This window comes from Meles meles, chromosome 2 (assembly GCF_922984935.1).
Source record: "Meles meles chromosome 2, mMelMel3.1 paternal haplotype, whole genome shotgun sequence".
In the NCBI taxonomy this organism is placed as follows: Eukaryota; Metazoa; Chordata; class Mammalia; order Carnivora; family Mustelidae; genus Meles; species Meles meles.
The window spans coordinates 52,355,948-52,373,683 of NC_060067.1; the positions used below are offsets into that span (position 1 = coordinate 52,355,948).

The 17,736-nt window shown below is 37.7% G+C and overlaps 1 protein-coding gene across 3 annotated transcripts in view; it reads left to right on the plus strand.

The window, feature by feature from the left end:
* The window catches only part of KCNIP4 (potassium voltage-gated channel interacting protein 4), a 1,210,542-nt gene that overhangs the window by 235,677 nt on the left and 957,129 nt on the right, over positions 1-17,736 (plus strand). Inside the window, exon 1 of one of the 3 annotated variants that reach the window (XM_045998525.1) lies at positions 13,579-13,818. The exons of the other annotated variants lie outside the window; for them this stretch is intronic. Coding sequence (XP_045854481.1) covers positions 13,731-13,818 — 88 coding nt within the window. The 5' untranslated portion in view covers positions 13,579-13,730. Of the gene's footprint in view, positions 1-13,578; positions 13,819-17,736 lie in introns of those variants that run through there. 3 annotated transcript variants of the gene reach the window in all.

Below are 17,736 nucleotides of genomic sequence, written 5' to 3' on the forward strand. Positions count from 1 at the left end.
TTGGATGACAAAAAGGCCTATCTAAAATGTCTCTTTCAAAGATTAGATAACTCAACAAAATTTTTCACAGTGACGCCCTGACCATGAAACATATTCAGTAAATAGATATCATTGGCATTTTGCAGGCATAGAACCTCTAAAGGAGGTTTACATTGTAGATTCATTATTTTCGCTTTTGTCTATGTGTTACTTTTTTCAAAAGCAGTATAAAAATACCACAAGGAATTCAAGTAAAAAATGGCCTAAATTACTCATCACTTAATGAGATTAATGTTTTTCTTTAATCTATGCATATTTCTCATAGAAATGTAATTTTCATAAATTTCATAGTTTTATATATTAGAAGTCAGCATTATATCACAAGAGCTTGTGTTTTGCTTCAGTTTCCTTTTTCTTATATCATTTGTTCTCTTCCCCCAATGAACTGGGCTGTCATTCTTTGCTAAGGAAATATGCACAGGTAGAGAACATAGTTTTATTTCAAAAAATTAGGATTATACACATGTTTTTGTAACTTGTTTTCCCACTTACCAGTGTGTAGTAGGCATGCCTCTCATACACACACCTCTAGAAATAAAAGCTCCACATCCTGAGGGTGTGAGCATAGGGTTGTTCATGCTGTATTGTTTGTGGTTTCTGGACAACTGAAAACATCCCAAGTACTTGTTGGTGGAAGGGTGAGGAATGGATGAAAGCATGTCCATATTCTGGACCAGTATGTGGCTATTTAAAATAGATACAGAGAGAACTCCTTTTGTAGATATTTATACTTTTTTTTTTTTGAGTTGGAAAAGAAGGCGGGAGTTATTGAATCCAATGCCCTCATTTTACAGATGGGAAATGGACCCCTATAGCCATCTGACCAACGTTGGTCCTTGAAAGATCCGGAATGCAGGCCTGACTTAGTCTGCTCATCCCATGGCCTCCCACTCCTGGCATGTCAGTTCTGAAGTTCACAATGGGTGGATGGTCAGCTATGGAGGGGTCTGAATATGGGTTTGCAAGCGTGCATTAGGGAGGCTTTTATTATGACTTGGGCAGTGAGAATTTAATAGTGCATTTACCGTACTGGTCAGCATATAACATGAAAACTGCATTCGGAAGATTTCAGTTATAGGACATAGTTAGTGTCACCCATTGTCATGTATTTGTTTCATGACTGATTTTCCTGGAGAAGGTCAGAGCCCCACATTACTTTGCTCTGCCCCATTGTGGCAGGATCCTGAATATTTAATCACATTGCTCTGATGAGACGGGTGTATGGCGGCGGCTTCCAGGGGAGCCCGTGCAGTGTGCTCCTCCTCAGACTGCTGTTTGGAAATGAATCCTTCGGGCATGCTCAAGGACATGCAGAAGGCACAGAGGAGTCAAAGACTTTCTTTTCCTCTGGCTAGTCAAAACTGAAACTAGGATTGTGATGCAAAGTCTGAAAGAAGCATTTTCAGTGTAATCTCATATTTTGCTTGATGTTAAGTCAAGGCAAGAGTGTATAGTTCAGAGAGGATGGTAGCAGTTGTGTTTCATGAGTGTTACATTGCTTTGCTTTCCATAGTGGCATGCTCACTGAATCTGAAATTGGTGTGTCCCTGCAGCTCCAGTGGTTGTCATGCTCGGATGTAGGTGATTATTATCTCCAGGACTAGGATAAGCGTTGCTTTTTAGGCATTTGACCATGGCCAAAGTTTGGTCATAAAAGCATCCATGGAAACTTAAGCAGGAACTTTACAAAAGCAATTATTCACACTAAAAAGAATCATAATCTGGTGTCAGCTAGTACTGAGTAATTATGTTTCTGTGGTCACTGAATGCCATTGCATCTCATATTTCTAGCTGTTTATATAAGGGAGGAACTCCTTTTTGTTGTCATTGTTGCACAAATCAAGAATATTTCAGTAATCACCATTATTTCTTACAGTCTTTAGATTGTCTTTGTTTTCTTGTGTTTGATTTTAAGCTCTTCTATGATTTTTTAAAATTTGCGTCTTTTGAGAGACCTACCTGTCTTATGACAAGTAGTGTAAGGCAGTTCTGTCTTGAATGAAAAGTAGGGCAAAGCCATTTATAACTGAGACCGTGTGACAGGAGACTTGTAGGTCACCTCTCTCTCCATCAGGGGTTCCATCCATATCCAGCTATAACTGTCACTTCTACACAGATGGCTTCTAAATGTGACCTTCAATCTTAACCTTTGTACTGAATGCTAGATCATCATTTCTAAATGCCCAGTATGTACCCTAACATCATCTGAAACCTAGTTCCTGACATCTGCCTAGTAAGTGATAGAAACCCAGGTAAGACTGTCCTAAATCAACCCAGCATTTGTTTATGTTAGTTGGAGATTAGGGGAAGACTTACATATTTATTACTTCCTTCCATTTTTTTCAATTATATGTTGCTCTTCACTTAGTTACCCCAGACCCCAAAACTGTCTTTTCTGACATCTCACTTTGCAAGAGAAGGAGGCAGAAAGTCCTGTGGCCCTCCCTTACAAAACAAACCAGACCAAACCAACCTCACTATTTGAAGTTTGGCTGACTCATAATTATATTAACCAAATCGTTAATATGCGAATCAAAATAGAAAGGCTAATCTTCCAAAAATGTGGTAGAGGAGGAAAGAAAAGTAACGTGCTGGATGCTAAATTTTGAATCATAGATGTGGCCTGTTTTTAAATACACTGGCCATTCTGGGAAAATGGTATAAAAGGCTGTGTCACCAAGCCTATGTGTGCCCATTAGAGTCAAATAGACACCACAGGACTGCTTGTGGCTGATGGCTTTTCTGAAGCCAAATGAGCAACATGATTGCTTTAAACCTTTCTATCCATTGCCTTTGATATAATCGAAAATGGAGCTTCCTTGACATTTGTGCTTTGTTTTGAAACGGAAGCCTGGGGCTGCTTTACCAAGACCACATCCCAACCTCAGAGTAACTGCAGGTAGATTTAGACTGAACTGTCTGATGGATTATTGGAACCTTTATAGATCCATAATTTTATCATCTTTAACTTTCAATTTGCCTTTTCCTTGACTTTGCATTCCAAAAGTGTAATTGGCTTTGGTTGCTTAGATTATCAAAATTCTGCATTTTTGAGAATGCAGGAGATACTAAATTTCTAAGACTCTCTACCACGTACTCCTGGATTCTGTATCTTTATGTTGAAGGTGGGGACCATGAAATCTGTATATTAAATAGGAATTCTAGGTGGTTCTGATGTAAATAGGCCCCAACCCCTGTGTTGAAGAAAACAGGGTAGGAGTGTAGATAAAAGTGATATGGATAAGTTCTAGGGATCTCAGTAAAGAAAAAAAATATATATACGTATATATGAACACTGTAAAATTGTTATATTTTATAAGATCTTGTTTTAATACTGCCAATAACCACAAGAGATTGCAAGGCTGCCTCATACCCAAGTAAAATGGGTCTGAGTAAATTACTCGATATTTAATTCCAGGAGTAAATTAGAACACCAGTTCCTTACTCTATAGGCCTCGTCAAAAAGTGGCAAAAATAATAATAAATCACAAAGAAAATAAGCTAATGTAAATTCTTTCAGGACATAGTTTTCAACCTCATTCTGTGGAAGAATGGGCCTTGGGACATGCCAGATCCTCTTTTTTTTTTTTTTTTAATTTTAATTTTATTTTTTTTAAATCTGGGCATAAATCTGGGCCTGAGAAGGTGGCAACTTTCCTCCTGATGGCCCTCAGTTTGCTGTCCTTCAAAGTACCACATGCTGACACAGAGCTCATTTCTATACCCACAATCTCAGCCGTATCTCTACTTGTAAGACTCTTCAATATATATATTTTTAAGATTTTATTTATTTATTTGACAGACAGAGATCACAAGTAAGCAGAGAGGCAGGCAGAGAGAGGAAGGGAAGCAGGCTCCCCGCTGAGCAGAGAGTCAGATGTGGGGCTAGATCCCAGGACCCTGGGATCATGACCTGAGCTGAAGGCACAGGCTTTAACTCACTGAGCCACCCAGGTGCCCCTATTTTTACGTTCTTTTAAGTAGTATGCATTCATCTGACTCTGACTCTCTGGGCTCTTCCATCAGAAAAATGCATCTGTTCCCAGCTCCCATAACAATAATAATAAGGCTTTTACATAGGGAGCCAGGTGGGTGGAACCCCACAGAAGGAGCCCACAGCTCTAGCTAGCACATATTTCCAGTGGACCATTTCCCTAAAATATACACTTAGGTCATAAACACTTTTTACTTATCTCTGAACACTCATGTTGGAAAAACTGTGACTCTTCCTCTTAAAAACAAAGGAAAGCAAAAAAAAAAAAAAATAATAATAGCTAGAATTTCATCTTCTGGAAAACATTTCACTTCTTCAGCCCTCCTATTTTTCAAAGACACTTGTAATTTGTAGTAATGGATATAGTCACATGTAAATATTTGTATTAATGATACATATTTATTTGCTTATTGTTTGTTTATTTATTTTTTATTTTTTTAAATTTATTTATTTTTTCAGCGTAACAGTATTCATTGGTTTTGCACAACACCCAGTGCTCCATGCAAAACGTGCCCTCCCTATTACCCACCACCTGTTCCCCCAACCTCCCACCCCTGACCCTTCAAAATCCTCAGGTTGTTTTTCAGAGTCCATAGTCTCTTATGGTTCGCCTCCCCTTCCAAATTTTTTTTTTTTAATAAACATATAATGTATTTTTATCCCCAGGGGTACAGGTCTGTGAATCGCCAGGTTTACACACTTCACAGCACTCACGATAGCACATACCCTCCCCAATGTCCATAACCCCCTCCCCCTCTCCCAACGCCACCTCCCCCCAGCAACCCCCAGTTTGTTTTGTGAGATTAAGAGTCATTTATGGTTTATTTATTTGGCAGAGAGACAGCAAGAGAGGGAACACAAGCAGGAGTGGGAGAGGGAGAAGTAGGTTTCCCACTGAGCAGGAAGCCTGATGCAGGACTCGATCCCGGGACCCTGGGACCTTGACCTGAGCTGAAGGCATAATGGTACATAATTTTGATCAATAGTTTGGGTCTCATTGTATGAGGCCATTAAGTTACGGTAGGACACCTGAAAAAGTGCATTATCTAGGTATGATCTAGAATGCTAATTAGATGGGTTTTGGTTGCTTTAGACCCAGGTACACGAGAGAGAGACTTGTCGAGCCAGTAAGTTAAAGTTTGACTTGCTTTGTATTCACAAAGCTGTTTCTAAACTTGATGCAAAAAAGCATGTTGGTATGTTCCTTATTTATTGAAGTAGGTGAATAGTGATGTTTCTGGAATAATAATGGACCTGGCATTGGGACATTCTTCTCTAATGGATGCTAGCTAGTCTGATATTTTATCAAGACCCACTTTCAAAACCTGTGACTTTGCCGCAAGGCTCTGCTCTGCTTCTCTCTGCAGCCCCATGGTGAGCTATTTTTAAGCTGCACATGTTTAATTTTGCAACTTGTGACAATCTGAAAAGCATAACAATGTCTATTCCCACTGAGACACACAGAACACACCAAGATCTATTGAGAGAAACAGAATTTGGGGGAAAACTCTATTGTGGCAAGTCTTCTTTGCAATCACTGACTTCTCTCTTCCTTGAAGGAAGGCCAACCCTCTTCCCTTAATCAATCTGTCCTGCTTATTTTTCCATTTTAAAGAGCAAAAGGTGACCCAAGCATATTTAAGACTTGCTTTTCTTGGACTTCTCAAAAAGATGTAGTAAAAAAAAAAAAAAAATTATCCAAAATGCAATGAGGAAAAACACATCTTAAAAGGAGTCTGCACTTTCATGTTCCTCAGTAACTTACTTAAAAAGACTAGTGGTTGCTTGTAGAATCATCCCTCATAGAACCTTTGGTTCATACCACATGGTACGCCAGTCCCTACATTAAATTTAGCTGTAACTTTACTGCAAGAAATGTTAGCGGCCTCTGTACCATGTGCTGAAGTGCTAAGTAGTTTGTTCCTCTGTAAAACCTTTGAGCCTTTGTTAGATGCTGTAAAGTTCACTCACATTTCTCTGTGAATGACAGTGGCATTGGACAAGCATTTCTGAAACATTAAGGACATTTGTTATTTTTGAACTTTTAACTTTGGTTATTGATATTATTGGAGGTAATGATACTAGTCAAATTAGCTGATAATTAAGGGCATTTTTCTTTTTTATTTTCTAATACTCTGTAGCCTTTTCTATTTATTGTCTTAATTTTGTTTTGTTTTCCTAAGGATAGCTTTAAGCAACAATATTTCTCCTACACACCTCCCAACAATAAATAGATACAGTCAATGGGCTCCCCAACAAAAAATCAGCGATTTTTGTTCCCTAGAGAAAAGATTGATCATGTTGGGGCTCTGGGCTTCCACATCAAAATTGAAACTTTCCAGAGGGCTGATTTCAAGAAGTTCCCCAACAGAATGAACAGCAGAATACTGACAGACTGTCCAGGAGCTATAGAAAGATGATACCCATGCAGGTACTCAAGGTGTCCATGTGGCTCATGCTCGCACCTCCTTCAAATCTTTGCTTAAATGTCACCTCAGTGAAGAGTTTTCCGATGACCCTGATTTACCACCACTGCTCTCCCCTCCCTCCATTCAGCATAGTCCATTCTTGCCACATTGTATTGGCTCTTTTTCCCCATTATAAGTTCTGTGAATCACTGGTTTTGTCTGTTTGGTTTACTTGTGTATATTCAGAACAGTAAAGTAAAGTAAAATAGTAATGCCTAGTAGATGCTAAAATGGTATTTTTTTCCTTTATTTAAAAAATTTATTTATTTATTTTCAGCGCAACAGTACTCATTGTTTTTGCACCACACCCAGTGCTCCATGCAATACATGCCCTCTCTATTACCCTCCACCTGGTTCCCCAACCTCCCACCCCCCGCCCCTTCAAAACCCTCAGGTTGTTTTTTAGAGTCCATAGTCTCTCATGGTTCATCTCCCCTTCCAATTTCCCACAACTCCCTTCTCCTCTCCATCTCCCCATGTCCTCCATGTTCTTTGTTATGCTTCACAAATAAGTGAAACCATATGATACTCGACTCTCTCTGCTTGACTTATTTCGCTCAGCATAATCTCTTCTAGTCCCGTCCATGTTGCTACAAAAGTTGGGTATTCATCCTTTCTGATGGAGGCATAATACTCCATTGTGTATATGTACCACATCTTCCTTATCCACTCTTCTGTTGAAGGGCATCTTGGTTCTTTCCACAGTTTGGCGACTGTGGCCATTGCTGCTATAAACATTGGGGTACAGATGGCTCTTCTTTTCACTACATCTGTATCTTTGGGGTAAATACCCAGCAGTGCAATTGCAGGGTCATAGGGAAGCTCCATTTTTAATTTCTTGAGGAATCTCCACACTGTTCTCCAGAGTGGCTGCACCAATTTGCATTCCCACCAACAGTGTAAGAGGGTTCCCCTTTCTCCACAACCTCTCCAACACACGTTGTTTCCTGTCTTTCTAATTTTGGCCATTCTAACTGATGTAAGGTGATATCTCAATGAGGTTTTAATTTGAATCTCCCTGATGGCTAGTGATGATGAGCATTTTTTCGTGCTCTTGGATCGGAAGACTAAACATTGTTAAAATGTCTATACTGCTTGGAGCAATCTATACTTTTAATGCCATTCCGATCAAAATTCCACCGGTATTTTTCAAAGAGCTGGAGCAAATACTCCTAAAATTTGTATGGAATCAGAAGAGACCCTGAATTGCTAAGGAAATGTTGAAAAACAAAAACAAAACGGGTGGCATCACGTTACCTGATTTCAAGCTTTACTACAAAGCTGTGATCACCAAGACAGCGTGGTACTGGCATAAAAACAGACACATAGACCAGTGGAACAGAGTGGAGAGCCCAGATATGGACCCTCAACTCTATGGTCAAATAATCTTCGACAAAACAGGAAAAAATATACAATGGAAAAAAGACAGTCTCTTCAATGGTGCTGGGAAAACTGGACAGCGATATGTAGAAGAATGAAACTCGACCATTCTCTTACACCATACACAAAGATAAACTCGAAATGGATAAAAGACCTCAACATGAGACAGGAATCCATCAGAATCCTAGAGGAGAACATAGGCAGTGACCTCTTCGATATCAGCCACAGCAACTTCTTTCAAGACATGTCTCCAAAGGCCAAGGAAACAAAAGCGAAAATGAACTTTTGGGACTTCATCAAGATCAAAAGCTTCTGCACAGCAAAGGAAACAGTCAACAAAACAAAAAGGCAACCCACGGAATGGGAGAAGATATTTGCAAATGACAGTACAGACAAAAGGTTGATATCCAGGATCTATAAAGAACTCCTCAAACTCAACACACACAAAACAGATAATCATATCAAAAAATGGGCAGAAGATATGAACAGACACTTCTCCAATGAGGACATACAAATGGCTATCAGACACATGAAAAAATGCTCATCATCACTAGAACGGTATTTTAAAAAATTTTTATTTATTTAATTTTGAAGTAAACTTTTCTTTTGAGATAATTGTAGATGCACATGCAATTGTAAGAAATTACCCAGAGATCCCAAGGTAAAGCATCCAGTTTCCTCCAGTGATAACATCTTTCAGAAACCATAATAGGATATCACAGCTAGAATATTGACAGTGATACAGTCAGAAGAGGAAACATTTCCATCGTATTGCTCTTTAATAGCTAGATCTACTTCCTTGTGTTCCTTACTATTATCTTAATCCTTGGTGTCCACTAATCTGGCCTCTCTCTATAAATTTGCCATTTCAGGAATGTTACATAAATGGAATCATGAAGTATGTAACCTTTTAAGGTAGGCTTTTTTCACTCAGCATAATTCCCTTGAGATTCATCCAAGTTGTGTATGTAAGAGGTTCATTTTACTACCGTGTAGTATTCCATAGAACGGAAGCAGCATGGTTTGTTTGCCATTTGCCTCTTGAAGGGCATCTAGGTTGTTTCCAGTTTGGGGTATTATAAGCAGAAATACTGTAAGAATTTACATCAGAGATTTTGCCTGAGTATAGATTTTTATTTCCTTGGGATAAATGCTCAGGAGTGTAATTGCTGAGTTATATGGTTGGTATATTTTTAGAATTTTAAAGAACTATCAGACCGTTCTTCAGAATGGCTATACCATTTTTCATTTTTACCAGCAATATATTAAAGTTCCAGTTTCTCTGCCTCTTTGCCAGCCCTGTCTTACCACTATTTTTTCATTTTACCTATTGTGGTAGATGTGTCATGATGCCGCATTATAGTTTTATTTTGCATGTCAGTAGTGACTAAGGAGATTGAAAATCTTTGCGCTTGCTTATATGCCCTTTGTATGGATCTTCCTCAACCTATGGTGGGTTCTATCTCATCATCAGTTGAAAATATGATAAGTCAAAAATGCATTTACTATATCTAACTTACTGAACATTCTAGCTTAGCCAAGCCTGCCTTAAACTTGCTCAGTATACTTACATCAGCATTCAGTTGGTGTACAATAGTGTACTCTATTTAGAGTAAAATGTTGACTGTATCATGCAGTTTATCGAGCATGGTATTGGATGTGAGAAACAAGATGGCTCTATGGATATGGAATAGTTGTAAGTGTATTGGTTGCTTACACCAGTGATTGTGTGGCTAACTGGGAGCTGTGGCTGCCCAGTATCACAAGAGAGTGTTTCACTGCATGTCACTGGCCCAGATCAAAGGTCAAAATTTGAAGTAGAGTTTTTGCTGGGTACAAATCACTTTGCACCATTGTAAAATCAAACAATAGTAATTCGGGGACCATCTCTATATTCTTTTTCCATGAAATGTCTCTGTTTTTCTTTTGTTCCTGTTCACTTGGATTATGTGCTTTTTACTATTGAGTTCTGAAAGTTCTTCATATATTCTAGATATTAGTCTTTTGTCAGATAAGTGGTTTGCAAATATTTGTGCCCATCCCATAGCTTATCTTTTCATTCTTTCAGCAGGGTCTTTGATGAGTGAGTTTTTAAATTCGATGACATTCAACTTACCATTTTCTGCTTAAAAACCATTATTTACTTATTTGATAGAGAGCACAAGCAGGAAGATCAGCTGGCGGAGGGAGAGGGAGAAGCAGGCTCCCCACTGAGCAGAGAGCCTGATGAGATACCAGAAACCTGGTATCATGATCTGAGCTGAAGGTAGACACTTCAGTCTCTGAGGCCCTCCAGGCACCCCTCATTTTCTGCTTTATAAGTAATACCATAGGTGTGAAGTCTTAGAAATCTGGCTCAATATCTTGAAAAATTTCTCCTATTTTCCCCCTTAAACTTGTATAGTTTTACATATAAGTATGTGATTCAGTGAGAGCTAATATTTATATAAACTATGAGACCTTGGTTAAAGTTCACTTTTTGCTTGAAGATGTCTAATTGTCGGCTTGCCTTTGTTGAAGGGTTGTTTCCTTCATTGACTTGCTCTTGGCATTTTTTGTCAAAAATCACTTGTGCATAATTGTGTGGATCTATTTCTAGGCTTTCTATTCTGTTCCATTGAACTATGTGTCCATCTCTCTACCATTAGCACACAGTCTTGATTATTTAGCTATATACCTCTTGAAATCAGGTACAATGATTTCAAGACTTACTCTACTTTTCAAAATCATTTTAGCTATTCAGGTTACTTTGTCCTTTCTCTCTCTCTCTCTCTCTCTCTCACACACACACACACACACACACACACACACACACACACACACACATCTTGTCTATATTTTTAAAAATCTGATTATGATTTTGAGATTGAAATTTTTGGACTTACATTAAACCTGGACGTAAGTTTGGGGAGAATTGGCATCTTTACTAAGTTGAGTCTCCCGGTATATGAACATACTATGTCTCTCCATTTATTTAAATATTCTTTTATTTTTGTATCTGAGTTTTTATCATTTTCAGAATACAAGTTTTGCACATTTTTTGTTAGATTTTTTTGTTTGATTTTTGTTAGATTTTATACCATTGATAATTGCTAGAAAATATTTGTTTTCTAGCAATTATCAATGGTATTGTTTTTTTAAATTTCAGTGTCCATAGGTTTTTTTGCTAGTACAATTGATCTCTCAGTAGTATGATTCAGTGTTTAGCTAGTGTCCTATGACCTTGTTAAACTCGCCAATTAATTCTAGGAGTTTTGTTGTTGTTGTTGTAGATTCCTTGGTATTTTCTCTCCTTTCCTGTCTAGGCCATACTACCATTGTGATGCTCCTCATAGGTATTCCTTCTTCTGCTCTTAAGGCCCTACAGTTCATCCTTTGTGTAGCAGATGGGATCATATAATTTCCCAAGTGCCAGGAATGACCTTCCAGCCCATATAGACTAGATCCAAACTCCTTACCCTGGCTCTATGGCCCTACACACTTGTAGGCTCTGTCTAGTAGCCCTGTCTGTCTACATGAAATCTTCTTTTTTAAGTCTCTCTGGGCTCAATATGTTTCAGTGGCCAATCCCTCTTTCCGTTCCTTTAGGATACTGAAATCTTTCCCAGCTTGGGGTCTTTGTACAAACTTCCCTTCACTTGATGTGTTCCTTCCCCTAAGCATTTTATGGTTGATCATTGGCTCCTTGTCTTTTCTTAGAGATGCCTCTCCTGACCTCTCACGTTCTATTCTACCAATCTAGTTTCATAGTCTCCCTAGCTCTTACCCACATGTGATATTTTCTTTCTTTCTTTTTTTTTTTGCTAAAATGTTTTTTATACTGAGGTCTCAGTGCCATGAATACTATATAATTTAAGTAGAAATGATGTACTGAGCACTCGTTATGTTCCACACGTGGTTCTAGTGCCAGAGTTGTGTCTTTCTCCATTATTGCTCTATTCCAGCCCTAGAACCATACATGGAATGTAATGGGTGCTCAGTACATCATTTCTTCATCTCTGCCATATCTTATTTTACTTTTCAACAAACAAATATATTATCTAGGTCCCCATTTTATAAATAAGAGAATGAGGCTTTAGAATAATTAGCCCGACTATGGAACTACAGTAGTGTTTCTTCTGCCTATTTCAAACTTGACATCATTATTCCTACAAATATGTATGAGCAAGGACTTCAAAACTTAAGTTGTTAAACTTTGTGTATGAAATTGTTTTTATCTGAGACACTTTCAGTACACGTTTTCAAAATTCCTAGAAAGTATGTTTCATTATCCTATTCAAATGGTTATACTGTAGTGTCTGGGAATGTGGGAACTTTCTAGAAAGAGTGAGTTACTCCTCAGTCTGTTTAAGTTTATGATTCTAAGAGTACTTCTCTCTTTATTGTAAAAGAACATCATTTCATGCATAATACTATTGGAAAATATTAGTTTCAACTAGGATTGTTACACCTGTCAGGGGAAAAAACAACAACAAAAAAGACTTGTCTAGGTATTTAAATACAGAGGATGCACATTCTATGTCTATTAAATCTCGTGGAGATAATATTTATATTTATACAAACAAGCAGAAACAAACACCCTGGGAATATAAATTAGAGCGTAGACAAATCCCAGAAACTGCCCAAGGCACTCAAGAATAAAAACAACAAAACCTCTGTACCTTCAAAGACGATGAGCCTATAGTTTTCTGGCTTTCATTTCACTTCCTACCTCTACAACCTGCCTTGAATGGAAGAATACTTTGTGAAAACTGCAAACTCTCCCACTTGTTCTCACTATTAATTCAAAATAAGCTGGTCGGTAGGGAGTTAGCAAGTTGCATTTTGCCTTTTAGAAATATGGAGAAACTGAGTCAGCTCTTTCTCTTAGGTTAATGCAGGAAATTAGTTTTGGAGCTCAGTTGCCTGGAGGCAAAGTACTGGGGCTTAAGACTTGTGGTTTCCAGGCTACTGTATTTTGAACGAGACCAATTTTTTATTTTATTTTTATTTTTTTAAAATTTCCAAATACTTGAACCTGGACAGTGCCGAAAACATATCCAAATTTAGGAAACAGCTTCTTTTCCACCTCAGTGCCTATGAAATAGAATGTATTTATCTGTGACAAAACAGCTTTGACTCCATTTGGTGGTAAATCTTCATCTCTGTTTAGAATCAGGGTCAGCTCCTCAGATGTGCCTTTTTACCATTTAGGCTTTCTGAATCTGATTAACACTGTATCAGCGAATTGTCTGATGTCTGACCTTGAACAGCATGCTATTCTACTTTCCTTTTTTGTGGGGGGCGTGTAAGAATCATTTTGTATAGCTTTAGACCCTGATATTCTTTCCCTGCGGGCTTGATTGCATTAGCAGTTTCTTTTTTTATTGGTGCCCAAAGGGTTTCAGCCCCAGTGACCTGTCATCTGTCCCCTCACCTGCTTACATGCTGATTCATTGATGAGCTGGCATCACAGTCCCCGCCTCCCTGTGAATGGTCCGTGAGGTTGCAATTGCTCCTGGAGAGGGGCTGCTGAGCTGAACCACAGTGGGTTACTACAAGTGGGAGCCGGCAGCCAATCTATTGCCACAGAAGAACTTGGTGACCATCCTGAGAAGCAACCCTTTTCCCCACCCTGTTACTGTCCTATCCGTATCCGGCTTCTCTAGCTTTTTAAAGGAATTTCTGATTCAGACACTCCCAGCTAATTCCACAGGAGTTGTAAGGCAGCCTGTGACATAAACTGAGACAGAAGTTTCCCCTCAGAGATTGTCTTTTTTTTTTCTTTCTTTCTTTCTTTTTCTTTCTTTTTTTTTTTTTAATTGGCAAAGACTTCTGGCTCTCACCAGAGGAATACCTTGTTGCTTAAGATGAGTGGCTGTAGAAAGCGGTGTAAACGTGAAATACTGAAATTTGCCCAGTACCTTCTCAGACTATTAACAGGTTCTCTTCATACAGGTAATGACTTTTTTTTTTTTAAATAAAAGAGGCTGGTAGAGCATGGGAATGAAACGGAGTAGGAAAGGCTCACTATTTCTTTGTTGTGTTTATTTTTAATGTTGTCAATAAAATACAATTGTGTTTGCTGAGATTCACATTTCTAAAAATGTGTGCAGTGCAGCTCTAATTTGGGGCGAGAACTGGATTCTGTGGATGTATCTTTTATGTCTTTTTGGCAGTGTTGCTGTTAAATGTGCCTCAATCTCAGGAAGCCGTGTCTGCAGACTAGAAAGATTTTTTTTTTTTTTAAATGCATGCTTGTGTAAGGGGTTTCCTCCTCTCTCCTGCTTTGCTGCAGATTGTTGGAAAATCACTTATCTGTTGTCCTCTTGGAGGTATTTAGAAATTCTCTAGAACTCTTGATGCATAGATGCATAGATGCATAGATGATTTCTAGTAGTTGTTCACAGAACTGGGTCCATGAAAGAGTTAAGGCCATTTCTTTTGAATTTCTCAGTTTCTGGCAAAATGTGATCAAATGTGAAAACAGCTAAAGAGTAAAATGTCCATGAGAGGTTTGGTATTTGTTTCATTGCAGTTATTTTGATGTTTAAAAATTTGCACGATTGAAATGGAAACTCTATTTAAATCTAAGTGTTGATAGCAAGAAAATATTTTTAAGATGTTCCAGAATTATGAGCCCAAACCAGTAGTTTTGCTGCCCGTGAAATTGCTAGGCAGTGCCATCATTAAGGTAGTGACAGGTGGGACCCAGACTACTTTGACTCCGACAAGAGGTATTTTTAATGGACCACCAAACTTCTGAGAGACAAAGTTGCTTGATACCATGCTACCGTTTGATATTGGCCAATGAAGCACTATTGTTAGATTTGCTTTTTCAATGCGTATTTGTTTTCTTTAAGTAACCAGAAGGAGCACATGTAAACCTACACGTTGTGATGCAGAGACTGAGAGATGAATGTGAGCAACATTTGCTCTAGGACATAAACTCTTTATGGTCAACAGCAGAATTACATGTATGATTCTGTCGATACCCTGATAAGGAAAAACAACTTTTGAGAGAAAAACTGTAAAAATCAATTTCTGGGAGCATTAAGTATTAATAAACATTATTGGGATTGTTTTCAGATGCTGATCTTTAAGTAGGGCAAATTGTGGTGACTTCTGATTCTTTTAAGGGTAACAACTGAGAGTCTGTACCTGACTTTTGTTAACTTTGAGCTCTGTTGTATTTTCCACCCAGTTTTTTTATACTCCGGTTACTAATACATGGTCCCGTCAGTATGACTGCTTTATCGTATCAATGTGATCAATAGTATCAATACGACATTGGCTTTAAACTTTCCATTAAGGATGGTGTGCCATTTGTGACAGCATGTCTCATTGGACAATGCTCTTTTATCATGCTATCAAGTTAGAGAAATATTTTATAAAAGAAAGCTTTCTATGAGGTTTCCATGGTAGTCTGTATTTTCCTCTTTGATAAGCCAATTTTAAGATTCTGCCTGTTTCTTACTGGATTTAGGGGTAGTGTTCTGCCTTTTTTGCTCAGTCCATGTCTAGTTTTCTTAAACTTTCATTTTCAAGGAATTTTATGAAGATGGTAAATAGTTGCAAAGTTGTAAACCATAAATATTGAATCTGAAATATAGTGGGTGTCCAATAACTGGATAGCAATTTATAATATGAAATTTATGGAAAACTGACATAGCAGCAATTTTTCCAGACCTATTTAATGCATATTTAGAAATCAATATAGGTGGGACACCTTCTCCTCTTTCTGAGCCACAAAATGAAAAACAAAACAGAACAAAAGAACTTTGAGAAATAGGACAGATTATTATACAGTAGTGAGATAGATTTATGGCTTGAGAAATGTGATTACAGTAACTTGTTTCTTGTAAAAATCTTTTCTGCTCAGGCTCTGATATTAAACATTGTAAGATCTAGCTGGAATCTTTACAACCACTGAAAATGCAACTTGGAAAAGCCAATTTATGCACTTACTAGATGCTGTGATAATATACACTGTTCATGTTGCAGTATCTAATGTAAAATTCATTAGGACACTTTCAAGTCCCTTGGCTAGTAATTAATGAAGAAGTAGGAAGCAGAGTTGAATTAGTTTAAAGAATTTGCTTTAAGGTTGGATATGCAAGCAGTTGCTAATTGTATCCTGAACAATCAGCATATATCTTTGTAGTTATCAAAAATTTAAAACAATACTAGAGAGCCTTGCATGATTTCTTTTTTTCATTTTACCAAAAAGCTCTTTATTCTCACTTTTTCAATTAAAGATGTGATCTGAGTAAACAGTGATGTTTTACATTCGAAAACAGGTTAATTTCCCAATACATACTCTGTATTGGCAGTTGCCTTTCATTTGATATCCAAAATATCCATGCCTTTACACAAACACAGAAAATTTTAAGTACAAAGAAATTTTCATGGATACAAACTCTCCTTTGATGTATTTTATTGGTGTTATCACAAGTTAGAGGAAAGCCCCTTCCTTTTCTGAGAGCTTTTCTTTTTTTTTTTTTAAATTTTTTTTTTTTAATTTTATTTATTTGACAGAGAGAGAGAGATCACAAGTAGGCAGAGAGGTAGGCAGAGAGAGAAGGAAGCAGGCTCCCCGCGGAGCAGAGAGCCCGACGCGGGGCTCGATCCCAGGACGCTGAGATCATGACCCGAGCCGAAGGCAGCGGCTTAATCCACTGAGCCACCCAGGTGCCCCTTCTGAGAGCTTTTCACATAAGTTTTGACAATGCCTATGACTGCTTGTAAATAAATAATTTAGCTGTTAATTCATCTAAGATAATCTTTGTAATAGAGAATACAAATTCAGTAGTAAAAATTTGTCCAGATAAAATAATTTTATTTTACCAGGAACATTTTACATATTTTTATCACGGCAAATCACTCTTCAAAGAGTAGGTTTTACAAACACATATATTTGGCTTTACTTATCATGAAAATAAAAGGATTTTTAAAGATCCTTTGTTATATATAATACTTGTCAGAAATCCAATAAGCAAATATTACATGTCAGTGGCATGTTCAGTGCAGTGAGGTACAATTCATGATTAACTATCCAAATTCTTTATTGATTTGAGAACTGCATCTTCATGTACCATATTATGCCCAACTCTAGATGTGGCTCATGATAACCAATATATTCTTCTACATCTAAATAAATGGAAACAATTTGTGAGGATTGTAATATGACAATGGTAATTTGAGTGGGCAATTTGATGGGCAATTTGTGTACCATAGAAACCCATAGTATTGCCTGTCCTGTAAATGTTGACCCATGAAGAAAGGTTGAATGATATTACAGATACAAGATTTTCACCTGTTTCTTCTTTATGTGTGAAATTTAGTATTGGAATGTTTTATAGTACTTATTTGGTGGGTGTTTAGACACTTATCAATTCTCTGTACATAGTTTTCTTAAAAAATCAAGATCTGAAGTCATGTTCTTATTAGCAAGTATGCCCCCAAACAAATGTCTCAGGTGGATATTTCCTGGGACTCTTTTTCAATCTTCAAGAATTGGAGGTAGAGATGAACCATGAGAGACTGTGGACTCTGAGAAACAAACTGAGGGTTTTGGAGGGGAGAGGAATGGGGGCTGGGTGAGCCTGGTGGTGGGTATTACGGAGGGCACGTAGTGCATGGAGCACTGGGTGTGGTGCCTAAACAATGAACCTTGGAACACTGAAAAAATAAAATAAAGTAAAAAAAAAAAAAAAACCAAAAAAAAAAAAAAAGCCAGTTATATAGGTGTGGTCAAGTTCAACTTTCCACCCAAGGGAAACAAAAGGAATTTAAATCAAAATATCCTGTTAGGCACTGAATTACTATTTAACTTGTGGATTAAAATATCTCAAATTTAATGTAGTCATAGTATTA